We start from the raw sequence: 27738 nt of genomic DNA, 5'->3' as shown, positions 1-27738 counted from the left end.
ACAGTGTTAATTAGATCAAGGGGGAGAAAAAGTAGGTCCCTGGCCCAAATCAGTTTTCACGGAGGCAATGGCCAAATAGCCCAAAACATGTGGTGGTTTGAAAAGTATTTGTCCTGTAGCTACTACACATCACTCAATGACTACTAAGCAAGAGTGGGACTTTTCACTGGCCTATAATTCATGCCTGGCCATGATAAATCTACAAATCACTAATATTTAATTTGTAAGATATTTTACCACCATCTTGATATGTAGAATAATAATTACAAGACTATTTTATATTTTTCATCCAAAAAAGGCTAAACACATTTTTTAAGCAATGTAGAAGTAGATATGTAGTTTAAATGAAAACTGAAAAAATAATTCCACTGATAAATCATTAGACTTACGTTTTCCCATTCCATTCCACAATCTTTGTAAAGTTAAGGTAATTGTCTTCTCCAGTTAGAAAAACATAGTCTCCGTCATTAGTCCCATTTTTCTGAAAATATGTGAATATGATCATTTAAAGTAACTATGATAATTTTATGACAGCTTGGCTAGGCTATGGTGCCCAGTTGTTTGGTCAAACACTAGCCCAGATGGTGCAGTGAGGGCATTTTGTAGGTGTGATTAATATCTACAATCAGTTAACTTTAAGGGAGGTTACCCTCAATAATGAGTGGCTGGGCCCCATCCAATCTGTTCAAAGCCTTACAAGCAAAAACAGAGGTTTCCTAGAGGAGGAATTCTCCTCAAGACTGCAACATCGAAATTCTGCCTGGATTTCCAGGTTGCAGCCCACCCTACAGATTTCAAACTCAAGACCACATCATCAACTTTTACCTGAGTTTCCAGCTGCTGGCCTGCCCTGTGGATTTCAGACTTACCAGCTCCCATAATCACATAAGCCAATTCCGTAATATGAATTTCTCTCTCCCACTTTCTCATCTCTATCTATACACCCTCTTGATTCAGTTTCTCTGGCAACCCTAACTGATACAGTAACTAAAAAATTTAATCTTCATCAAACTGTCCTATTAGGCCCTAACTGCTACACAAGACTGAACCAGGACCAGAAAATAGTGACTATTTTGCTAAATACTATATTAACCATATTATTATTTTATGGTTTTAAAAAGTAGGATCTCAATTTTAAAATGGGCAAAGGATTTGAAGAGTCATTTCCCAAAAGAAAATATACTAATGGCCAGAGAGCACATAAAAACATGTTCATCATCATTAGTCATTAGGGAAATGCAAATCAAAACCACAATGAGATACCACTTCACACCCACTAGGAGGGCAATTAAAAAAAAAAAAGAAAAATAGTATGCGTTGGTGAGGATGTGGATAAATTGGAACCTTTATACATTGCTAGCAGGAATATAAAAATGTTGCAGTCACTGCAGAAAACAGTTTGTCAGTTCTTAAAAAAGTTAAACAGAATTCATAGGACTCCAAAATTCCACACCTATGTATACACTCAAGAGAATTCCACTTCAAGGTATATACCCAATGTTCATATAAAAGCTTGTATGAACAAATATTCATAGCAGCACTTCTAATAACAGCCAAGAAGAAACAACCCAAATGTCCATCAACTGATAAATGGATAAGCAAAATGTGGTATATCTACACAATGGAATATTCCTCAGTTATAAAAAGGAATGGAACACTGATACATGCTACAACATGGATGAACCCTGACGACATTATACTAAATTTAAAAAGCAGACACAGAAGGGCATATATTATATGATTTCATTTATATGAGATGTCCAGAATATGCAAATTCACAGAGCCAGAAAGTAGATTAGTGGTTGCCAGGGCCTGGGAGAGTAACACAGGAATAGGAGTGACTGCTAAGAGAGTATGCAGTTTCTTTTTTGGGATAATGAAAATGTTCTGGAATTAGCAGTAATGGTTGCACAACCTTGTGACTATACTAAGGACTACTGAATTGTACATTTTAAAATGGTAAATTTTATAGTAAGTGAATTATTTCTCAATAATAACAAATTTAAAAGCCTAAGTCCAGGACCAGGACCAGTTATACCAGAATAGCTACACTGGAAGAAGATGGTATTAATATAGCCCTATTTTCAATTAAGGTTCTTCAATTGTATATTCTCTCCAAATTATACTTCTTAAGGGCACATACAGATACTATACATTCCTAAAATTCTTTATTTGGGCATGTAGCTATGATTTCTCAGAAACAGCATAGGTAGTAGCTCCTCTATAATAATAGGAGTGAACAATTGTTGAGTGTAATATTCCTGGCTCTGGTCTAAAATTTTTGCGTGAATCATCTCATGAAATCCTCACAACCACATAAGATAGTGTGGCTATCAGTCTGGTGAATTCAATGATGTAAAAACAAAATAGCAAGTTATATAATGCAAATTATCTGAGAAACAGTGAGATATTAGCAACAAGATCTACTTGGCTGATGGACTGAAGCCACTGGGACCAAAAGGGCCTCGAGGGAACCTTTGCATAGTATCTCTCAGTAGGAAGCTCTCCTGAAATTATTTCTAGAAGGGAGGTTCAGTCAGGGCTTGACAAGAAATCTGTGCTTCCTCTGGTCCTATGAAGCTGTGTTCCTCTGAGACAGGACCCTCTAGGGAACTCCTGTCTGGTCTGCTTCTCCAGAATGATGCATTCAGAGTTGGTGAGGCCCTACTTTTAGGACTCCTGTCTCTCACACATACAATTTTTTAAAACTTGCTCACAATTCTATTTTAACAATTTCTAAGTTTTGTATAACCTTGAAGGCCCAGGGACACAATTATTGCTGTTTGCCATAAAAACTGGAATGCTGGCCGGGCGCGGTGGCTCACGCTTGTAATCCCAGCACTTTGGGAGGCCGAGGCGGGCGGATCACGAGGTCAGGAGATCGAGACCACGGTGAAACCCCGTCTCTACTAAAAATACAAAAAATTAGCCGGGCGTGGTGGCAGGTGCCTGTAGTCCCAGCTACTCGGAGAGGCTGAGGCAGGAGAATGGCATGAACCCGGGAGGCGGAGCTTGTAGTGAGCCGAGAGCACGCCACTGCAGTCCGGCATGGGTGAAAGAGCGAGAGTCCGTCTCAAAAAACAAAAAAAAACTGGAATGCTACAGGATTACATGAAGAGGGTAAGACTCTTGAACAGGCAGAACCAGAAAACAGCTACAAATTTAAAGCTGAGGAGACTCATCAGAATCCCAGAGCACACCCCTAATCTAATCCTCTTCCTGGGGTTATTTTATCTTTTACCAACTTCCCAACTATCCACTGCACTCCAGGGTGTTTGTTTTTGTTTTTTTGTTTGTTTGGGTTTTTTTTTTGGTTTTTTTAGACAGAGTCTTGCTCTGTCACCCAGGCTGGAGTAGAGTGGTGTGATTTCAGCTCACTGCAACCTCTGCCTCCCGGGTTCATGCAACTTACCTGCCTCAGTCTCCTGAGTAGGTGAGATTACAGGCGTACATCACCACACCTGGCTAATTTTTGTATTTTTAGTAGAGACAGAGTTTTGCCATGTCAGCCAGGCTGGTCTCAAAGTCTTAACCTCAAGTGATCCACCCACCTCGGTCTCCCAAAGTCCTGGGATTACAGGCATTAGCCACCGCACCCAGCCTCAAGTTTTTTTCTTCCTAAAAAACACTCCATTTTTCACATACTCTACAAGATATCTTAACTCTAGGCAATTTCTAGAAGAAACTCAAAGTTAATCTGGCTTGGGGTGCCCCAACCCACTGTCAGCTAAAAAAAGAGGTTCTGAAAAGAAAAATCTACTTACCTCATAGAATAGGCCAAAATAGGGAGAGATATCGGGCCTGAAAACATGGATAAGGGACAAGATTTCATCTTTGTAGCCCCAGAGCAATTCATCAACTGTGTGAGTCACAAAGAGCTTCTGCTGATAGGCTTTCAACATGGCCTCGATGATCTCCCTGAGGAAGTGGACCTGGGACCACTCTATGACAGTCTGCGGAGCAGAGGTATATTAAGACAGCAGCATCCCCTCCAAAGCACCTCCATCCACTCTCTCCTACCACTCCTTAGCAAAGGGGGTTGGAAATATAAATGTAAAGGTTGAGATTAAATAACTGAACAATCAGGCAGTGAGCTCCTTTCTGGCTGCATATGGAAGACAAAGCCTCTTCTCTGTCCTTTCTCAGTACTGCATTTTGTAAGTGTAATATTTACGAAGAGACCATTTGCAGGCTCTGAGTTATCCGGACACCACAAAAGGAGAAAAGCTCTTATAAACATGTCGGCATCTTTGGCCACAAGGTGGCGCTACCTTCCTCCTGAGCAGGGCCAGAGGCTCATTATAAACCCGACCTACACCCCTGGGACTAGGCGGCAGGGACCTCATACTGTCTAGGTCCTGGGTCCATCATCAGTGTCCAGCTGCATATGGAGCGGTCACCTAGGGGTTAGGGTGGGAGAGTCGGCAGGGGTTGGTGTAGGTGAATTAGAATGTTTACTGGGCCAGCCCAGGCACACTGGTTCACGCCGGGAGTCCCTGGCCGACACAGGAGAATCCCTGGAGCCCAGGAGGAAGAAGCTTCAGTGAGCTGTGATGAAGCCACTGATTGTACTCCAGCCTGGGCAACAGAGCAAGACCCTGTCTCAAAAAAAATTAATAATAAATAAATAAATTTAATTTAAAAAAAAGAAAGTCTCAAGGGTCTTAGTATAGAATACATGTAGAATATGTGTCGTTATTAGGTAGAATTACCATTATAAACAGAGCCCACTGAAATCACAGTAGGCTGTACTCAACAGCCCAGTCTATTGATTTCTGGTGTCAATTTATGAATTTTGAGAATATAAAATCCAACATAAAAATCTGAAGTAAGAAATGGTATACAAATTTCATTGCTAGAATTTCTGAATGAAAACATGGGGCAAATAAACATTTTTAAAATTATTAGCTACCAAAAAATCCTAGGGGCATATTTATTTGCACAATTGCTAATCCTGAACACCCAGGAAGAAATTATGAAAACAAATCCTAAAATCTGAATTTTGTCATCATTTGAAAAGAACTTATTTGATAAATCTTAGAAAAAAGTCCAAGATGTACTTTAAAGAAAAGAAGAAAAAAGTATTTTTCTTTTTATATATGTATATTTCAACATAAGTTAATGGCTCCTAAATGTAAAATCATAAAGAGCATTAACTTAGCTTTTTCCTTTCTTCCAAAATCCAAATTAATGGTATTAAAATGCCTACTTACCAATACAGGAATATTTAATGTTCTAATTAAGTCAATTTTAGGGTCTCCAACAGATTGATCTCGTTCAAAAACATAGGCCTTGTTGCTAACAGCAGATATTGTTGTTCCATTATCTCCAAATTGAATATTTGCTTTGTTTCTGAGTTCCCTAAAAAGGAAGAAAAGGGTTTTATCTGAAAATAGGCACCACTTTAATAAGCAAGACTTTTCCTTTCTTTCAGCATCCAAGTTATATTTTCAATGTAACATTCCCGATATAACATTATATAGAGACTGCAGCTACTAAGCCTTAAAAAGCTGGAGACTGAAGCTATAACATGGGAAGGAAACAAGGCCTAGGATAGAGTCTTCTCAAAAACTTTGTTTTCCTTCTTTTCTTGCCTGATGAGGGAGGTGCAACAGTCGAGGTTCACCTTGACCGGGAATCAAAGTCAATGAACTCTCTCCTGGGTTACGATTTGGTCCTGAAGTATTTTCAAAATTTTCAGTTTGGTTCATAGATTTAGTTTGAATTTCAATTTGTTTACCAATGTCTTTTTGTTTCTAAATTGAATTAAATTGAAATTTTATTTAAAAAAATAATGCCCATGGCTTAGTAAATTATAGGAGTTCACTCCTGTTTCTTTTTTTGAGATAGGGTCTCGCTCTGTTGCCCAGGCTGGAGTGCAGTGGCATGACTACAGCTCACTGCAGCCTCAGCCTCCTGGGCTCAAACAATACTTCCACCTCAGCCTCCCAAATAGCTAGAAGTACAGGAGCATGCCACCACACCCAGCTAATTGCTTTATTTTTTTGTAGAGATGAGGTCTTACTATGTTACCCAGGCTGGTCTTGAACTCCTGGACTCAAGTGATCCTCCTGCCTCGACCTTGCAAAATGCTAGGATTATGGGCATGAGCCACCACACCCGGTCTCTGTTTCTGATATACAGCACAGTTTGGTTCAAGTTAGTGCCCCCAAATAAAGCATTAGAAAGTTCTTAGAAAGCGCCTGGTGCCAGGGCTGGGCCTAGAGTCAGTGTGAGTGATTTAAGAGGTGCCCAAACAAGTAGTAATCAAGATAAATATTTTAATGCACTATTTATTAAAACCAAAATTTATGCCAAAAATTTATGATGAACAAAATGTTAAATAAAAACAGGATCTGATCTTTTGTTCATCAAATGCCTCACACTAGCCCTAGCCCTGCCTGGTACATAGTAGGAGTTCAGTAAATTCCAGTGACTTTTGTTTCTTTCCCTTTGCTAATCTTTCCTTCTTCCTAAACCAGCTAGGGTTATTATGTCTGACATGGTAGCCACTAGTCACATGTGACCACTGAGCACTTAAACTGTGGCTAACTGGAATTGAGATTTGCTGTAAGTGTAAAATACATACAGAATTTCAAAAACAGTGCCAACTTTTTTTTTTTTGAGACGGAGTCTCGCTCTGTCGCCCAGGCTGGAGTGCAGTGGCGCGATCTCGGCTCACTGCAAGCTCCGCCTCCTGAGTTCAGGCCATTATCCTGCCTCAGCCTCTCCGAGTAGCTGGGACTACAGGCGCCCGCCACCACGCCCGGCTAATTTTTTGTATTTTTAGTAGAGACGGGGTTTCACCGTGGTCTCGATCTGCTGACCTCGTGATCCGCCCGCCTCAGCCTCCCAAAGTGCTGGGATTACAAGCGTGAGCCACCGCGCCCGGCTTCCTTTTTTTATATTGATTACATATTGAAATGATGCTATTTCAGTTATAATGGGTAAAATTAAAATATAATATCAAAATTAATTTTACCTGTTTCCTCCTACTTTTTAAAAAATGTGGCTACTAGAAAATCTTAAAATCTTAAATTACACATGTGGTTCATGTAATATTTCTATTGAACAGAACTAATTTAAGAGCACAGGTTAGGAAGCCATTGGCAGGCTGGGCTACCCACACCTCCTCTGAGGCCTTTCCCAACCACGGCAGCACAGGGATTTTTCTCACCCACCTGTGGATGTCCGTACATGTCTTTAGCATTCAATTATAAACTTCTGAGTGACATCATTTAGATTGTGAAAGAATTATCATGTAGCCTCAGGTAGACTGCAAGCAAGCTGAAGGCTGAAACTTGTATGTAAAAATGCTTCTCAGTGATGATGGATGTCCCAGTAAACTCATCATAAGTTGAAACAATTGTAAGTTGAAAGTTAGTTTTTGATTCAACAACTCAGTATCTTTCCAATTTACGATGGGTTTATCTAGATATAACTCTATCGTCATTGGAGGGGCATGCCAAATACATACCGCTTTCACACCATCATGAAGTCAAAACATCATTTAAGTTGAACCATCATAAGTCAAGGACCATCTATATATTATATCTCTTTATACCTCTTAAATCCCTTCTTTAAAATAAAAACAGATGAGAAAATAAACAAATGCATTCATATAGATGCATAAAAATAGATGAGTCTTTGTATCTTCTCCAGTAGAAAAAACAAACCATTTTTTTCTGTGCTCTCACATACTGTAACAATTTACACAGAAGACTTCTGAGACTTCTGGTCACCAAGAAGTGTGTGGCGTTTTCTCTCCACCAATAATTCTGCAGTGTCCTCCAATTCAATTCAATTCTGATACTTTCTACTAGGACATAGCATCAGATTCTACAGGCTGAGACTGCCTTCCACTTCCTATGCCAATCAAAAGCCTCAGGCTGTTTTACCTGTGCTTCCAAACTAATGGCTATAAGTTGGGGTTCCCATCCGCCCGTGCCTGGGCTCAATTAATTTGCTAGAGCAGCCCGGAGTACTCAGGGAAACACTTACATTTTATTATAAAGGATATTACAAAGTACACAGATGAAGAGATGCACTGGGCAAGGTGTAGGGGAAGGAGCTCAGAACTTCCATGCCCTCCGCAGGCTCGCTACTCTCCAGGAGTTTGGCTCTCTGGAAACTCTCCAAATTCAGTCCTTTTGGTTTTTTATGGAAGCTACATTACATAGGCATGATTGATGAAATCACTGGCCATTTGTGATCAACCCAACTTTCAGACCCTCTCCCTCCTGGGAGGTTGGGGGGTGGGGCTGAAAGTCCAAACCCTCTAATCCTGTCCTCTTCTTTCAGGACCAGCTCCCATCCAGGAGCCATAGAGGCTGCCAGTCATCAGTCAACTCACTAGCATACAAAAAGACACTTATCACTTAGGAGATTCCAAGGATTTTAGGAGCTGTATGCCAGGAAATGGAGGGAGACTAAAGATGTATTTCATCATATCACATGTCTATATCCTATACTCTTGTCAAATGTATGGAAGGAAGCATACTTCATATCGCATATACACATATCACACATCATATCACACTAAGCACCAAGCTATGCCCACTAATCCTATAAATATCTGACACTTGCATAGCTCTTCAAAGAGTTTAACCCACATTATTTTATTTTATTTTATTTTATTTAATCCTTACAAGTCTATAGTACAAATACAGCATGTAGTATTGCCCCACTTCACAGTTAGGGACACAGAACACAGGCAGAAGAGTGAGAACTTGATCCCAAGTCTTTCTCATTAGCACAAGGTGCTCCTCCCTCTGTATGAGACAACACCTCCTAACAGGTACCTAAGAAATGCCTGTAGGATGAAACCAGCTAATGCCTCTAACAAATGCCTCTAACCAAAGCCAAATCTAAATGATAAATTACACGCCCTTCCAGTTTACAGAGGAATATATTTAAAAATTTGATAGACACTTCCGTGTTAAAACACTTATACAGCTTGAAGTTCGGTGTTTGCAGTGGACTTTTCGTTTGTTAGACAACCATTCCGCTTTCTTCTGGTAATAGCCCTGATTTCCTTTCCTCTCTTTATTGTACAGCTGTGTAAGACCATCTGTCAAGGGTGCTATGGGACCTGAGCTCAACCAATTCCTTTCCTCTGGCCTCTGAATCCTAAGCACAGTGCCTCAAGATAGAAAACACAGCAAAACAGCCAGGCGTGGTGACATGTACCTGTAGTGTCAGCTACTTGGGAGGCTAAGGTGGGAGGATGGCTTGAGCCCAGGAGTTTGACGTTACAGTGAGCTATGATTGTGCCACTGCATTCCAGCATGGGCAACAGAGCAAGGCCTTGTCTCTACCAAAAAAAAATTTTTTTTTAATTTAAAAACAAGAAAACTCAGTAAAAGGATTCCTCCCGGTGGCAGACACATGATGTGATGATCAATACACTCTCGTGACCTGGATCTGTAAAGTTGCCCTGCATCCTGCTTTTGTCTTCCAAGCTGCTTTCCTTGATTCTGTTAACCTACTTTATAGCCTTCAAATAGATTCCCCTTTTACTTAAATTAGCCAGAGGTAGTTTATTTTGCGTATAACCAAAGACCCTTCACTTAGAAATCATTAACTATGCCTTTTTATAGATAAGGATATGTAGATTCAGGACCAATCAAAAGTGTCAGGGCCAGGTTTAGAATCCCCGTGACCTCACCTCTCATCCAGGGTATTCCTTGATTTTACACAGAGGTTAATTCACAGTAATTTATTGGAATATGGAGGAGGAGAGGAAATTTCAAAGCCAAACTTTTGTGTAAGCCAAGGCTGGTGCCTGCAGAGAGGGGCATATTGATCAGTTACTGTCCTACAAGATCAAAGAAGACCAAAGGAACTTTCAGAAATACAAACAAGAGTTTGAAAAAACAAAACAAAAACAACAAAAAACAAAGCAAATTTTTGGCCTAGGCAATTAATCAAGGAACTATACTTAAAAGTGCCCGGCATGGTCCCTGGTATTTAGTAGATGCTAATGAATCTCAGACTATAGTGTAACATTTGTGAATTACTATGATGGTCCTTGTCATTAAGAAAAGGTTCAGTTATGCTCCATGAACTATTTAATCAGGTAGGAAAATTCATGGTTGGTTTCAGAAATAATTTTGGAAACAATAGACTGAGATAAGGAGTGGAAATCAAAAGGAATAATTTTAATTAGGTAGAAAATTAACATCTATATATCTAATTCCTCAGAATTACAAATTTGATAAATTGGATGCGTATAATACTATCATAGAATCGTTATCTTTCAGTCATATTGGTTCCTTCATTCACCTAATCCTCTGTTGAGAATTACTATTAAGAAGTGATTGAGCATACACTGGACACAAACTAGATTGAGATCTGGCTGGCAGGGTTGACATTCAACCCTGGTTTCATCTTACTCACTGCTTCTGTGCCTCAGTTTCCTCATCTGTAAAATGGAGGTAATAATATACTCACCTTGTAGGGTTGTTGTGGGAATGAAATCCACATAAATCCAGTTGGAACACTACCTGGCACACCTGCTGCTTAGGAGGGATTAGCTACTGATACCATGTGCAACGGCTTGTGCTAAGCTCTTGAGATGGTGCGACATTAAGTCCTGGTTCTGGTCCTCCAAGAATCCACAGTAGAGCATGGGAGACTGCCTTCAGAGGCCACCTCCTTCACAGTAAATGCACTGTGGGCATACAGAGGAGGGAGGGATGGTGACTGGAAGGGGACTCCTGCAAAAGACACTTTTGCTTGATTCTGGAAAGAGTGGGCTTCTGCAGGTGGGAGGGTGGAGGGGGTGTTCCAACAGAGGCAGCAGCGGGGCAAGGGTGAGCAGCAAGCATGAAAGCACTTCCCATGTGGGGAGTGAGAAAGCTGTGGTCCTGGAGGAGGAGGACACACTTTAAAAGACCATCACAGATCCAGGTGAGGCTGGGGTGATGAACACATCAACGTGAAAGGAGTACTGAAGTCCTAGGGTGACCACGGAGAAGAGGGAAAGCAAGGGGAGCCAGCCAAAGGCACAGGCTGAGAAGCCTCTACCCTTAACTTTGAGTATGCTGCCCACTCAGGTAACTGAAGGCAGCAACCTCTAGATACAAAGCAGGATACTGAGAAGAAGTGGTAAGAGCAGGGTCGGGAGAAGACTCACCCGCTTGTTGACAGTGTGCAAGAAACAGTTTCACTCCTTAAGATGGAAACATCTCCCTGGTCTCCCTGTCCCCAGGCAGTGACCCATAGGGTCATGCAGGCAATTCACCTAATGTCCACGTGCATTTAAAACTCACACATACCTGGTCACAATCTTTTGTGCATGATAAGATGGTGTGAGAGATCTTTTTCTATTTTTTTTTTTACTTCTGAGCGGTTTAAGGATTTTTTTTTCAAAATCTGTTTCTATTCTGGCAAAACAAATACAGTTTTAGCTACCAATCTAAAAACACTATCAGAGAAAAGCGAGGCAAGTTTAGAAAAGAGGAGAAAGCATTCTCCTATAATAATGGAAACAATGATCATGGTGTTCCTAAATTTTTTATTGTCTCTTTATGTTAAAAAAATTTTTTATACAGCTTGGCTCAGAGACAGTTAAAGAACTAAAGGGTTAATAGGACAGAATTAGACAGTATAAACAAAATTCCTGCCTTTGCGAAACTGCAAGGAAGACACTTAGATCCTGAAGAAATTAAATGTGGAAAAATAGAACTATAAGAAAATCGACTTGAACATCAAACCATTGAAGGGAGTAAGACTTTTAAAGCTCAGACATGATAGAAATGTTGAAAAAGAATAGACTTGACTACAACACATTTTAAAAATTAACAAGGCAAACAATGGAAAAACAGTTGCCCCAAATGAAACATAAAAGGTTCACAGAGTGGCATGAACACTCCAGAACCCAGATAAACAAATGGACAAAGGACAAGAACTAAAAGTGTGGAAACACAACTGGCTGGCAAACATGAGGAGAACATTCAACCCATGAGGTAACCAGAGGAGAAACTGAAAACGGATCTACATGTTCAGGAAAGCAACAGTTAAGTGCTGTAATACATTTACTCTATTAAATATAATCATCATTAAAATTCATTTGTATCAAGACCAAAATATAACATTGAAAAATCCTATGCTATAACATTAGATGAATAAAAAACATGTATATTTTGTATATGTACATGCATATGTACATAGTATGATAACCACCTAAAACTCATTCATAGAAAAATGGCCAAGAAGATATCCACTAAAATGTTAGTTAGCATTGGTTATTTTTGAGACAGTGACGCCATGGACAGTAGTTTTTGTTCAAAACTTTACTGCATATTCAAGTTGATCTTTAGTGATTATATATATGGGACACATATATATGTGTAATTTTTATAATATAAAATATAGTTTACACTATTAAAGAGAATGCTGTATATATTATATATGTTGATTATATTTGAAAATCCAGTATTACTTGATATCAATGAATAATAAAATAACTTAAGATATAGCCCTTACATCTTTTTAAATAATACAAGCCTAAAAAAGAAATGAATAACCCAAACAGCAAAACTAAGAAACCCCAAAATAAGATATTTCACGGGATACTGTAAATTTAGCAAATACTTCTTAGAAATATGAAAATTAATTAGAAGTGCCCTTAGACAAATTGTTTTCTTTTTTAATTCTTGAAATGTTAAATGGTAGGCAAAATAGAAAAAGGTATCTGACAAGACAAAAAAATAAACCTCAAAAAGGCTGCAGAAGCCATGGGATACCACGACTTTGATACAAATTTTATACAAATATGTCCCTGAGCAAAAGGATCATGAGGCCAATGAGCCTTGTATTCACAGACCCATTCCAGGGCTGCTCAATCTGCAGCTTTACAAAAATGTAAATAATACACTCCATTCCTTAAACCAGACTGACTGGCTGTTATCAACATTTGGAACACCCATCATCTTTTTCCAAAAACATTACTATTCTGAACTCCTCAATATGTGAAAGGCTTGGGAAATGTGCCACTGCAAATCCTGTGTCAGATGAGTTAGGCCCTCCACAGCCTTGCTTGGCCCTTCCCCATCTCAGAGGTTTCCCACCACCACACCAATCCATACTAACTGGCGAAAAGGGCTACATGCCCTCCCCTCCCTTTGCCCCAGGCCCCCTGGAATACAATTGACAGAGTCAGCTGACTCAGTTGGGAGAAAACACTGGAGCAGGAGTTAGTGGAATGTTCTGTCTTATCCAGCTTAAACAACAGCGTCATACAGCCACAAGTGACAGAAATCAAATCCAGTGAATGACTGCAAAAGGCACACTGTAGAGACTAGCAGGCCCCATAGAGGGTTTGGACAGCTCCCTAAAAACTTTTCTACAAATCCCAGATCTCACGACCCACTCAGCCCTGTCAGGAGCTCTTAGCAGCCTGCACTGCACATGTGCATATTCCTCACAAAGCCATTCATTTTCAGGGCCTGATTCCCCTTTCTTGAACCTATACTTGGGTTTCCTGAACTAAGTCCTATGGTTCTGGCTATTAGGTGGGTGCAAAAGTAACTGCGTTTTTTGTCATTACTTTTAAATACTTTTTAATAATTGTGTCCTATAGTGTTAAACAGTTTTCCCACATGTGTCCTATGAATTTAAACCACAGTTGAAGATGTTTAATTCATGTATTCCACAAATATTCATTAAATAGTAGACAGAGACGAAAGGACTTGGTCACTGCACCCCATGGAGCTTCCAGTACACTGGGAAGAAAGACAGATACCTAAGCCAATTATTAAAATGCACTTAGTCACTGTCATAATGGATGCACATATTTATTAGACTGTTCTCACGCTGCAAATAAGGACATACCTGAGACTGAGTCATTTATAAAGGAAAGAGGTTTAGTTGACTCACAGCTCAGCATGGCTGGGGAGGCCTCAGGAAACTTACAATCATGGCAGAAGGGGACACAAACATGTCTTTTTTCACATGGCAGCAGCAAGGAGAAGTGCCCAGCAAAAGGGTTTTTGTTTGTTGTTGTTGTTGTTTGAGACAAAGTCTTGCTCTGTTGCCCAGGCTGGCATTTGGTGGCATGATCTCGGCTCACTGCAACCTCTGCCTCCCGGGTTCAAGTGATTCTCTTGCCTCAGCCGGTGTGTGCCACCACACCCAGCTAATTTTTTTTTTTTTTTTTTTGTAATTTTTAGTAGAGACAGGGTTTCACTATGTTGGCCACGCTGGTCTTAAACTCCTGACCTCAAGTGATCTGCCTGCCTTGACCTCCCAAAGCGCTGGGAATATAGGCATGAGCCACTGCACCTGGCCAAAAGGGGTTTTTTAAAAAGTCCCTTATAAAACCATCAGATCTCGTGAGAACTCACTCACTATCAAGAGAACAGCATGAGGGTGACTGCCCCCATGATTAAGTTACCTCCCACTGGGTCCCTCCCATGACATGTGGGGATTATGGGAACTACAATTGAAGCTGAGATTTGGCTGGTGGGGACACAGCCAAACCATATCAACATACCACTTTACAATTGCTATAAAGTGGTATACTTGACTCTTTTTTTTTTTTTCTTTTTTTTTTTGAGATGGGGGTCTTATTCTGTTACCCAGGCTGGAGTGCAGTGGTGCAATCTCAGCTCACTGCAACCTCCACCTCCCAGGCTCAAGCGATGCTCCCACCTCAGCCTCCCAAGTAGCTGGGGCCACAGGCACATGCCACCACGCCTGGCTAATTTTTTTTGTTGTTGTTAAAGACGGGGTTTTGCCATGTTGCCCAGGCTGGTCCTGAACTCCTGAGCTCAAGTGATCTGCCCGCCTCAACCCCCCCAAAGTGCTGGGATTATAGGTGTGAGCCATTGTGCCCAGTCTACTTGACATTTTAAATAAGATGTAACAGGGTGAGAGTATCCCAAGTCAGGCAGGTCTCAGGAGGAGATAGCATTTGCACTAAGTAAGATGTGAAGGTCAAGAGAGGTAGTGCTGAGGAATTCATTCTTGATTGAAGCAACAGCATGAATACTGGCAATGTAGTGTGTCTGGAGAGTTTATAAATCATGGGCGTGGCCAAGCGTGGTGGCTCATGCCTATAATCCCAGTACTTTGGGGGGCCAAGGCGGGTGGATCACTTGAAATCAGGAGTTCGAGACCAGCCTGGTCAACATGGTGAAACCTTGTCTCTACTAAAAATACAAAAAATTAGCCAGGCGTGGTGGCCACGCCTGTAATCCCAGCTACGGGGGAGGCTGAGGCAGAAGAATCACTTGAACCTGGGAGACAAAGGTTGCAGTGAGCCAAGATCGCGCCACTACACTCCAGCCTGGGAGACAGAATGAGACTCTGTCTGAAATAAAAAAAAAAAAAAATCATGGGAGTATGGTTGGAATTATGCTGTCTAATAGGGTAGCCACTAGCCACATGTGGCTATTGCACATTCAAAATGTGGCTAGTCTGAAATGAAATGTTCTATAAGTGTAAAATGCACACAGGATTTCAGACAGTATAAAAAAAGATTGTAAAGTATCTCATTAATAATTCTAAATATTGGTGACATGTTGGAATGACACTATTTTGGATAGTTTGCAGAGTCTCCTCCATCACATCTTAAGGAATTTCATTTAAAAATAACAACAACAACAAACAATAGGACACTTAGATAGTGATCCTGGTTCAACTTCTAATTGTTGCCAGCGGGAAAGCTTGAAATACAAACTTTCTCTACCCAGTACACAATGTTTCCTCAGGCATAAAACACATACAAAATGGCTTGTAAACATGAGGACCCAAGTATTTTCTTAGATTTCTTCATATAGCAACAGGGTTCATCTTTATAATTCTACATATTGACTTGTACAGACTAAATTAATCCACGAAGACCAACAATACAGTTTTTGGTGTCCCCTCCAAATCTCATGTTGAAATATGATCCCCAGTGTTGTAGGTGGGGCCTGGTAGGCTTTTGGGTCATGGGAAGGATTCCTCATGGCTTAGTGCTGTCCTCATGATAGTGAGTTCTCACGAGATCTGGTTGTTGTAAAGTGTGGCACCTCTCCCCTCTCTTGCTCCTGCTCTGGCCATGTGACGTGCCTGCTCCCCCTCTCTTCTTTCCACCATGATTATAAGTTTCCTGAGGCCTCCCCAGAAGCTGAGCAGATGCCGGCATCATGCTTCCTGTAGAATCTGTGGAACTATAGGCCAATTAAACCTCTTTTTTAAGTAAATTACCCAGTCTCAGGTCTCTCTCTCTTTCTCTCTCTCTCTTTCTTTTCTTTCTTCTCTCTCTCTTTTCTTTCTTCTCTCTCTCTCTCCCCTCCCTCCCTCCCTCTCTCTCTCTCTTTCTTCTTTTTTTTTGAGACAGGGTCTTGCTCTGTCACCCAGGCTGAAGTATAGTGGCATGTTCTCGGCTCACTGCAACCTCTGCCTCCCAGGTTCAAGCAATTCTCCTGACTTAGCCTCCTGACTAGCTGGGACTACAGGTGGGCACCATCATGCCAGGCTAATCTTTGTATGTTTAGTAGAGGTGGGGTTTTGCCATGTTAGCCAGGCTGGTCCCAAACTCCTGACCTCAAGTGATCCACCCACCTTGGCCTCCCAAAGTGCTAGGATTACAGGCATGAGGCACCACACCCAGCCAGGTATTTCTTTATAGCAATGTAAGAACAACCTAATTTAGAAAATCGGTACTGAGAGTCAAATATTGCTATAAAGATAGCTGAAAAATGTGGAAGCAGCTTTGAAACTGGGTAATGGGCAGAGAAAGGAAGAGTTTGGAGGGCTCAGAGGAAGACAAGAAGATGACGGAAAGTTTGGAATGTCTTAGAGACTGATTAAATGATTGTGACCAAATTGCTGACAGTGACATGGACAGTGAAGTTCAGGCTGAAAAGGTCTCAGATGGAAATGAGGAACTTATTGGGACTGGAGCAAAGTTCACATGTGTTATGCCTTAGCAAAGACCTTGGCTGCATTGTGTTCATGCCCCAGGGATCTGTGGAAGTTTGAACTTGAGAGTGATGATTTAGGATATATGGCAGAAGAAATTTCTAGGCAGCAAAGCATTCAAGATGTCGCCTGGCCGCTTCTAAGAGCCTACAGTCAGATGTGGCAGTAAAAAAATGACTTAAAGTTGGACCTTATATTTAAAAGGGAAGCAGAACATAGAGGTTTGGAAAATTTGCAACCTGGCTATGTGGCAGAGAAAGAAAAAAGCATTTCCAGAGCCTGGGCAACATAGGGAGACTATGTCTCAAAAAAAAAAGTTAAAAATTAGCCGGGCATGGTGGCACTTGCCTGTAGTCCTAGCTACTTGGGAGGCTGAGGCAGGGGGATCCCTTGAGCCCAGGAGGTCAAGGCTGTAGTGAGCCATGATCATGCCACCACACTCTAGCCTGGCAACAGAGTGAGACCCTGTCTCAAAAACAAAACAAAACAAAATATTTTTGTGGGGAGATAAATTCAAGCAGGCTGTAGAGCAACCATTGCTAAAAATATTTGCAAAACTAAAAAGGAGCCAAGTGCTGATAGTCAACACAATGGGGAAAAGGCCTTGAAAACATTTCAGAGATCTCTGAGGCAGCCCCTCCCATCACAGGCCCTGAGACCTAGGAGGACTGAGTGGTTTCAGGGACCAGGCCAGGGGCACTACTTCCCTGTGCTGTTTCCCACATCCCAGCCACTCTAGCTCCAGCCATGGCTCAAAGGGGCTGAGGTACAGTTCGGGCCACTCCTCTGGAGGGTGTGAGCCATAATCTTTGGCAGCTTCCATGTGATGTTAAGCCTGCAGGAACACAGAGTGCAACAGTGAAGGAGGCTTGGCATCCTCCACCTAGATTTCAGATGATGTATGAGAAAGCCTAGGTGCCCCAGTAGAAGCCTGCTCCAAGGGCAGAGCCCTCAAGAGAACCTCTACTAGGGCAGTGAGGAGGGGAAATGAGGAGCTGAAGGCTCCACAAAGAGTCCCCACTGAGGCACTGCCTAGTGGAGCTGTGGGAAGAAGGCCACCATCCTCTAGACACCAGAATAGTAGAGCCACCATCAGCTTGCAATCTCAGCATAAAAAAGCTACAGGGGTGGAGCTGCCTAAGGCCTTGGGAGCCCACCCCTTGCACCAGGATGTGAGACACAGAGTCAAAGGAGATGATTTTGGACCTGTAGATTTAATAACTGCCCTGTTGGATTTCAGACTTGCTTGGGGCCTGTAGCCCCTTTCTTATGGTCAATTTCTCCCTTTTCAAATGGGAATGTTTGCCCAATGCTGATACCCCCATTCTATCTTGGAAGGAAATACTTGTTATGATTTTACAGGCTTATAGGTGGAAGGAATTCATCTCTAGATGACACTTGGGACTTAGGACTTTTGAGTTAATGCTGGAATGAGTTAAGACTTTGGGGGACTATTGAGAAGGGATGATTATATTTTGACATGTGAGAAAGACATGAAATTTGGAGGCCAGGGGTGGAATGACAGAGTTTGGAAGTCCCCTCCAAATCTCATGTTGAATTGTAACTGTCAGTGTTGGAGATAGGGCCAGGTGAGGTGTTTGGGTCATAGGGGAGGATCCCTCATGGTTTGGTGCTGTCCTCACAACAGTGGGTGAGTTCTCACGAGATCTTGTTGTTGTAAAGTGTGGCACCTCCTCATCCCTTGCTCCTGCTTTTGCCATGTAACGTGCCTGCTCCTGCTTTGCTTTCTGCCATGAGTAAAAGCTCCCTGAGGCTTCCCCAGAAGCCGAGCAGAGCCAGCGTGCCATGTGTGTACAGCCTGCAGAACCGTGAGACAATTAAACCTCTTTTCTTTATAAATTACCCAGACTCAGGTATTTCTTTATAGCAATGCAAAAATAGCCTAATCCAACTAATAGTAAGAGCAAACACTTAAGTATCACTAATTATGTGCTAGGCACTAGTCTAAGCACTTTATACATAATGACTCATTGACTCAATCTTCATAACAATCATGTGGAGGAGGTCCTATTTTTATCCCCATTTTATAGATAAGGAAATGGAAGCACAGAGAACTACTAAGTTGCAGACGCGGGAATCAAAATGGGTCACCTGACTCCAGAGTCAGAGCATGAGCACCCAAGGCAGGAACTAGGATTTTTATCTCTGAATTCCCACCACTGAGAATAGTACTGATTCATAGCACATGAATCAGTCAGCAATAATTTATTGAGCAATCGATTACAACAGAATTGTCAGGCATTTTTATCATTCAGCAGTGTTGAAAAAGATCTTGTTGTCTGCTTCCTCTATTAATTTGTTTTCTAACTTGGTAAGGAGAGACTTTATTGGAAAGATTATTGTGTGGGAGAGGGAGGAGGTATTGTAATAGGGAAAAGGGGAAGATTGCAACAGAGAAAATGCTCTGATTCAAGCATCTCCCTCTACTAATCATTTAAAAATGATTAAAGGGATCCTGATTCCCCAGTGTTTGGAATTGGTGGTCACCAGCAAAGACTCTAACAGCCTCTGCTATTTGCTTATTGCTTATACCCAGGATAGGTGGAGAAAAGGAGTGGGTAAGAAACAGAAAAATCTGTCCCAGAAAACAGTAAATTCTGAAACTGCTTTAAAACTAGTTATGTGGGGAATGGAAATGAAGGGAGGCCCTTAAAGTCACTTAAGAATATCAAGTGGTAGCCGGGCATGGGGGTGCTCACGCCTGTAATCCCAACACTTTGGGAGGCTGAGGCAGGAGGATCACTTGAGCCCAGGAGTTCAAGACCAGCCTGGGCAATATAGCAAGACCTCATCTCTACAAAAAAAATTATCTGGGTGTGGTGGTGAACACTTGTAATCCTAGCTACTAGAGAGCTTGAGGCAGGAGGATCACTTGAGCCCAGGAGTTGGAGGTGGCAGTGAGCTATGACTGCTCTACTGCACTCCAGCCTGGGCAACAAAGCCAGACATTGTCTCTTAAAAAAATAAAATAAAATAAAAAAAGAATATCAAGAGGCAACCTTAAAAGGGTCAGGGTAAGCAGTAACTCTTCATGGTTTAATAATCACAGTCTGCCAACTCAGGAGGAACCCGCCGCACTTCAAAACACAACACGCTGAGACTTGGCCGAGTCCACAAAGCCATTCTCTGCTGAGGTTTCACACACACATACAAAACATCAGCAGTGTTTCAGACAATGAAATCAGAAAGTGTGCTCCCACACAGCCCTGGAGCCTTGCTCTTTTGGGAAGAGGCAAGGACTCAGGCCATATTGGGGTCACTCTGTATTTCTTGCAAGACAGGACACGGTCAAGACTTACCTGTAGGTGTACGGCCCCACTTCTTCCACCCGAGGGGTCTCCCCTCTGAGGATCTCCTCTGGATTGGTGACATTGAAGAAATAGAACTGAGTATACACAGGCAGAGGGGGCTTCTCCCAGGAGTCAAAGGCCTCGGTACCATTCCTTAACACAATTTTCTAGGAAAAAAACAAAAGGAGATTTACAAAAATGTAAGGCAATAGTTGGCTTTAAACCCAAGAAGCAGAGGAAGGGACACCCCCTATTCTGACCTCCTAGATCACTATTTTAATCATTTCACAGGCATTCAACTGCAGTCTCCTGAGAACAGGGCCATATCTTACACCAATAGAGCCCACAGTTCTAGTAAGTCAGAGAAGGCCTTCGATAAATATTTGTAAAGGGGCCGGGCCCGGTGGCCCAACACTTTGTGAGGCCAAGGCAGGCAGATCACTTGAGATCAAGAGTTCGCGCTTCGTCAACATGGTGAAACCCCGTCTCTACTAAAAATACAAAAATCAGCCAGGTGTGGTGGTGCGTGCCTGTAATCCTGGCTACTCGGGAGGCTGAGGCAGTAGACTTGCTTGAACCTGGGAGGTGGAGGTTGCAGTGAGCCAAGATGGTGCCACTGCACTCCAGCCTGGGTTACAGAGCAAGACTCTGTCTCAAAATAAATTAATTAGTTAATTAATTAATTAATTGTAAAGGAAGGGTACTAAAGACAGACATAGGCAGAAGCATGAAGCATAGTGTTTCCAAAACCTAGGGCACAGATTGAGTGCCTAAAGGGCCTGCTGGCTTTGTTATTTTTGAAGATTCCGTGGATGGTGTATCTTCTGTAGAAGTTAAGCAATTCTGAAAAGCACCATACACTCCCAGTTTGCCCAGATGAGAGAACAAGGGGAAGGGCCCAAGAAGGCCAGTTTTGGTCCTTTTTCAAGTCGAACCACATCCATTCCTACCACCTCCACCACTAGCGGCTTTAAATGTATTTTCTTATTGGATCCCCCAAAACCCTAAAATGGAACTGCCTATCCCCGTTTCAAAAACCAGGAGGCCTAGCCTCACTGAGGTTAGCTGACAATGGAGACTGCACTCTGCACACAATCCCTCCTGCACTTTCCACCCCTGTTCTGTGTTACAGGATGAATAATGCCCCCCATACTCTAAATTCCTAAGCTGAAGTCCTAACCCCCAATACCTCACAATGTGCCCGTATTTGGAGTCAGGGTCTTTAAAGAGGTGATGAAGGTTAAATGAAGTCATGAGGGTAGGCCCTGCTAATAGGACTAGTGTCCTAACTGGAGGAGGAAACTGGGACACAGACAAGCACAGAGGGAAGGCCACGTGAAAACACGCAGAACTGACAGCCCTCTACAAGCCAAGGAGGCAGGCCTCAGAAGAAACCAAGTCTGCCAACACCTTGATCTCAGACTTCTAGCATCCACAACTATGAGACAAATTGCTGTTGCTTAAGCCACCCAGTCTGTTGTATTTATTTGGGAAGCCCTAGCAAATTAATACACCATGGCTCCCCTGAGGGTGAAGTATTCTCCCTGCCTCACTGACTTCAGGCTAGGCCAAGTGACTAGATTTGGCCAACAGGATGTGGGTGGAATGGCAATGTATCAATTTGGAGCTAAGGCCTCAAGATGCACAGCAAGTTTCTATCTGCCGTCTTGGAGTTGCCACCCTTGGAAAAGAGAAGAGCGGGCCACAGGTAGCTGCTGATCCTTCAGCCTAGGTTCTAAAATGGAGATGTGTAGACTAGTCCTAAAGCTGACCAGAAGCCTGGAGTCCAGCCTCGTTCCACTGAGCCAGCTTAGCTCAAACTGCAACCAGCCTGCACACCCACATATTATTGTTATAAGCAACGAGACTGGGGAGTTACTTGTTACTCACCGTGGCAGTAGAGGCCTGATAAATACAGTGCCTGAGGTTAACAGAAACCTAACACCTGGTATTCCCAACAGTCCTCTATCTGTTAACAGAGAAAAGCCTTGTATTTTTACAGTAAAAACGACTGAAATACAAAAATAATATAAAAGCACAGACTGCAAATAAACCAAAATGTGAACTTTCAGTGTTGAGAATTTGTATCAGTTATAATTCAGGTCCAGATTAGGAGGAGTCTTCCAATCACTGTTGCTTTTGTATGGATTTTTACAACAGAAATAAATTACTTCTGTAAGCAGAAAAAAAAAATGCTCCCTTATTTTTTTTTTTTTTTAAGTGAAAATCTAAGAAACTCAGATTCTATAGGATGTTATGGATAGACCCTAGGGCAAGGAGAAGGAATGGACACAGAGAGAACTCCCTTCATCTTGGCTTTCCTCTGTTCTTGCAAAACAAAGGCGAGCCTGATGCTGCCTCAGCTGCAGTCTGCTCTGCTGCAAAGGCCCAGGAGCAAGCCGCCCCCGCTCTCGGCTCCACCACACTTCTCTTCCTATTACTGTCAGGACAGTTGAGTGAGCACTCTGTATTCCTGCCTAATTTTTCTGACAAGCATCACAGTGTGTGAAGTTTCCAGTGAGAAAAGACTTGAGATCTCATTTATTTGTTCATGTGAAGAAAATCACCTCAGAATTAGGAACCCTGAAAGAATCAGCAAACATAAATGAACAGATGGCTAACCTCCTGGGTTTATCTTGCTGGGCTGGCATCCAGCTTTTAGGCAACCATAAATCCAAAGACAAGTGGAAGGGTTTCCAGAAAGAGGGGGTTACCAGAAAGAAGGGTAAACCTGGCTGTTCTGACATGTGTAAACAGTGTGACTTGAACTTGTTCCTCCAACTTTCAGGATAGAAATAAACATTTAGTACATTTGACTACTCAATGAAACAAAGCAAATGAAAAACTAACAAGAACAATAAAAACAGTCCTTGGCAGCATGCCAGAGTCACAACCAACCCAGACCATGTTACAGCCGGGGCTTCTCCTCTGTCTGCCTCCACCCCCATGGCCCTTCTCTGCCTGGCCACTTCTTAGCTGAGTCACCAGCACTCAGACAAATCCTCATGGCCCCTTTTACTCCATTCAAATCTTGCCCTCAAGAGTGGTGGCTTTTCCTGCTGCTTTCATGTGTCTCTTTTCCTCCACCTTACAAGTTGGATGTTTGTCAGGAAACCCTCTGTCAATCCCAGAGTAGATCACGTGCTGGAGACTGTGTGTGTGTGTGTGTGTGTGTGTGTGTGTGTGTATGTATGTGTGTGTTCGCGCGAATGCACTAAGTAGGAAGAGAGATGGGGAATGAGAGAACAGAGGGAAGTTGTAAATACAGCTGCCAACATTTCTAAAACAGTGTGTCTTTATTTTTATTTTCTCACTTTCAGCTCAGAGAATGGCAGTTACTATTCAGTTACCATTACTACCACGCCAGCTGCAATTTACTGTGAGTCTGCGAAAGTCAGGTGCTATGCTAGGGGCTTTATAATGTACATTATCTCTGAGTGTTACACTGACACTACAAAATAAAAATCCCCATTTTGCAGACAAAGAAATGGTGGCACTGGCTGTCCCAAGTCACAAAGCCAGTAAATGAAATCAAATCTGACCAAGTCCAGGAGTGCAGATTTACTCACCCGTCCAGCAGCTGCCACCCCATGGCACCCTGAGGGTAGAGTTGCCAGATTTAGCAAATAAAACCTGGGATACCCAGTTAAATTTGAATTTCAGATAAACAACAAATAATATTATAATATAATTATGTCCCAAATATTGCATGGGCTACGTCAAAAATGGTTTTATTCACAGGAGATGCATGCTGAAGGATTTAGGAACAAAGTGTGTGATATCTACAACTTACTTCAAATAATTCAAGAAAAAGTGCATCAGAGAGATAAAGTAAATATGGCAGGATGTTAACAACTGATACATCGGACTGAACTGAAATATCACACGAGACAGACTCGTACTAAAATGTTATTTGTTGTTTATCTGAAACTCAAATTTAACTGGGTGTCCTGTATTTTATTTTATTTGGCAACTCTAGCCCAGAGGGACAGTGAAACTATGGAGAATCCATAAGTTGGGACTCCGAACTCTCAGGTTTTCCTCGAGTGTTACCCCTGCCATCTGGAGGAAAGGAAACTAGGGCAACTGCGTGAGGTTACTGTCAGCTCCCAGTCAGGAGCCCACAGGTGAGGAACCGAAAAAGAGAGAGTTCAACTCTAGAGTTTCCAGGCGGCCGCGCAGCCCCAGTATGCTAATGTGTCCAAAGAAAGCACCTCAACCTCCTGCCACAAGATGGTCCAGAGAGGGCTCTGTTTTGACTTAAACTTTTAATTTCTGCCCCTTCTATTTCTGATCCTCAGGGCATTCAAGTGTGCACTCCCAGGAGCTTGCTTTCGGCAAAGGAAGGCCTGAGAAACTAACAAATAATAACCTCAGCCTCAAGACCGCGGACTGTCTGGCACAGGAAGTCATTCATTCCGCCAGATACAACGAGCTACTGTCCCCCTCAAAGGCGCCCTTTGCCAGTCTGAACAGAAAGCCATGGCTTGGGAACAACTGATCCTCCTCACCGAGGGTTCTGCTGTGGTGGTGACAGCCACCAGACAAACCTTGTAATCAGCTGAGTCTTCTTAGTTACACTAAATGAAAAAGCAACATAAGGCCTTAAATCAGTTTTACAGTGTGACTCTGGATATTAAGAGTGGCACTGTGGAGTCACAATATAACTGTTGCTTTTTAATTTTAACCAAGACGAACATAATGAATTTTTCCACGCACAATACTGTGGCACTACCACTAAAACAAAATACTGGAAAATTATCAAGTTATATGGTGAATTCACAGTGTCAACAACTAAATTAATAATTTGGACTGAAAAACATACTTTTCAGTTAGTCACCCAATATGTACCTACTGAGAGCTTTCTATGTGCCTGGACTATGCCCTGCAAACAGGCATAGGCCCTGTCTGTAAGAAGAAATTTAGCTAAGGACACAAAACCAACATGTATGTAACAGACAGTGAAAAATTATGTGCAAGACCCAGTAATTCAGCCTAACAAATAGCTTATGCCTGAAATTATTTAGATCCTTCCAGTAGCATGGATCTGTGATAAAATTCCCCCATCTGAACATCTCACAGGCTGCTCCAAGGCAACATGACCAAAATGGACTCATGATTTTCTCCCCTAGTTGATCACTAAGTCCTGCTGATTTCACCTCCTCCTCTTCCCCGTTTCTACCCCAAGGCACATTTCATCATTGGCTTTGACTGTGACAATACTGTATGTAGGCTCCTAATTGGTCTCCCTCTCTCCAGCCTTTTTCCTTTCAAATGCTTCATCCACCTCAGCCTTCAGAGAAGCCTGTCAAAAGTGCCTAATGAAACAGATACTCCACCCCTGCTCAAAGGATAAAGTCCACAGTCCTTGACCTGTTGTGATCTGATGCAACTGCATCACCTGTCGCTGTCATTTCCTGGTAGGCACTTTATGCACCAGCAACACGCAACCATCTACTGTTACCTAGCACCCACCACACAAGTTCTCAGCCAGTGCCTTGGCCTGAGTCACTCACTGCCCTTCACCCAGAAGTCTCTGCAGGGCCCTTATCACCTGGTTCACTTCTACTTGGGCTTCAGGGCTCAATTAAGAGGTGCCATCTCTCAGAAAGCCCCTCTGAGATATGTGTTTTCTCTCTGCTTTCATGAAACTTCACAAGTTTTATAAGGAAAATGTGTTTATTAGTCTTTAGTATCAGATTGGGTCTGATACTAAGGACTGTATCTTTTTCATGGATCCCCAGCACATAACATGGTTTCTGGCACAGAAGGGACACAATAAATAATTAATGAAGAAACAGATGATACTGTAGCATAGAGCACAGTGCTGTGCCAGGCATTCATCTTCTGCTGTTTACCTAGTTCTTCTTGGTAAAATCTTCAATGTGGCAAAATGCCGCATATTCTAAATAATATGTAAGAAAGGTAATCTGAATAAATAAAAAGTCTGAATTTCAGTACTGCAGAATCAAGAAGAGATAGTAACTTTCTTAGCTGCAAATATTATTTTTCAAGGAGACATTCTGGCCTCCTTTCATAAATGGTTAAGACTAGTTTGGAATTAGCAGGGTCTATTTTTATGCATAATTAATATGCCAAAGGCACACAAACATTAGTTCTAAGTCTGTTAGACCTGTCTTTAGCAATTTTGGTTTTAACGAATTTTTTATAACATCCTTTTTCATAGCAAGTATAGCATAGGATTTTCATAGCCTTAAAACTGATGAAACTCTTTCATTCTTTCCACAAATATTAACTTAGCAATTGCTTTGTGCCAGCCACTGTTCTAAGTATCGGAGATATAATGGTAGACAAGATCTCCTACCTTCTCATTTTATTGGTGAATTCTAAAAACTCCTTGATATAACAAGGAACAAACTAGACTTGTAAGCAATAAAATACCACATTTATCTAAGGGAAAAATACCTAGATATTATGATAAATTATCAATCTACAGAAATTTCTATATTCATATTAGAAGAGACGTTTAAAGTAGCAGATAACATTACTACAAATGTGCAGAAAAAGTCATGTGTTGCCTCCAATTTCTATTCACAAATGAGGCTATTGATTGTTGTTACTTTATTTTTTATTTATTCAGTTACTTATTTATTTTTTGAGAGGGAGTCTCACTCTCTTGCCCAGGCTGGAGTGCAGTGGCATGACTCCGCTCACCACAACCTCCGCCTCCCGGGTTCAAGTGATTCTCCTGCCTCAGCCTCTCGAGTAGCTGGGATTACAGGCACACACCACCACACCCGGCTAATTTTGTATTTTTAGTAGAGAAAGGGCTTCACCATGTTAGTCAGGCTGATCTCGAACTCCTGATCTCAGGTGATCTGCCCGCCTCAGCCTCCCGAAGTGTTGAGATTACAGGTGTGAGCCACCATGCCCAGCCTGTTGTTACTTTAAATCAGGTAAATGCTACTCCATCCATTCCCTACCCATTCCATCATATTTGTCACAGAAAATTTGGACAATGAAGAAAGTAAAAGGAAGAAAATTTAAGTCCCCTGTAATCCACATCATCGCTGTTAACATATGGGTTTATTTCCCTCTGGTCTAGTCATATATATGTGTATTTTAAACAAAATTGAGATCATATGTATTGTATCATTTTTTCACTCATCTTTTATAAATGATTATCCTTGTTATTAAGTAGGTTTTGAAACTGTTATTTTAATGTCTGTATACTAATCCACTGTATTAGTATATTTTAAAAAATATACTAAATCAGTTTATTTAATCATTCTTTTACTATAGGACATTTGTGTTGTTTTCATGCTGAAGTAAATGTTCTTGAATATATTTGTCCAAATTAGTGAATAATTTTTTTTTTTTGAGACAGAGTCTTGCTCTTGTCACCCAGGCTGGAGTGCAGTGGTGCAATCTTGGCTCACTGCAACTTGTGACTGTCATGCCTCAGCCACTGGAGTAGCTGGGATTACAGGTGCACACCACTACACCTAGCTACTTTTTGTATTTTTAGTAGAGATGGGGTTTAACCATGTGG

The 27738-nt window shown here is 41.8% G+C and overlaps 1 protein-coding gene across 2 annotated transcripts in view; it reads right to left on the bottom strand.

Moving 5' to 3' along the window:
* SCARB2 (scavenger receptor class B member 2) overlaps positions 1 to 27738 on the bottom strand; it is a 55554-nt gene that overhangs the window by 17137 nt on the left and 10679 nt on the right. For both annotated transcript variants that reach the window (XM_032149711.2, XM_032149721.2), the window contains exons 2-5: positions 20235 to 20392; positions 5214 to 5361; positions 3765 to 3953; positions 390 to 481 (exon numbers count right to left, since the gene is read on the bottom strand). In XM_032149711.2, coding sequence (XP_032005602.1) covers positions 390 to 481; positions 3765 to 3953; positions 5214 to 5361; positions 20235 to 20392 — 587 coding nt within the window. The remainder of the gene's footprint in view (positions 1 to 389; positions 482 to 3764; positions 3954 to 5213; positions 5362 to 20234; positions 20393 to 27738) is intronic.

The sequence above is a fragment of the Hylobates moloch genome, unplaced genomic scaffold (genome assembly GCF_009828535.3).
Source record: "Hylobates moloch isolate HMO894 unplaced genomic scaffold, HMol_V3 SCAFFOLD_2, whole genome shotgun sequence".
Classification (NCBI taxonomy): Eukaryota; Metazoa; Chordata; class Mammalia; order Primates; family Hylobatidae; genus Hylobates; species Hylobates moloch.
The sequence above is the reverse complement of the archived record's forward strand: the minus strand, read 5'-3'. Positions and strand labels throughout refer to the sequence as shown.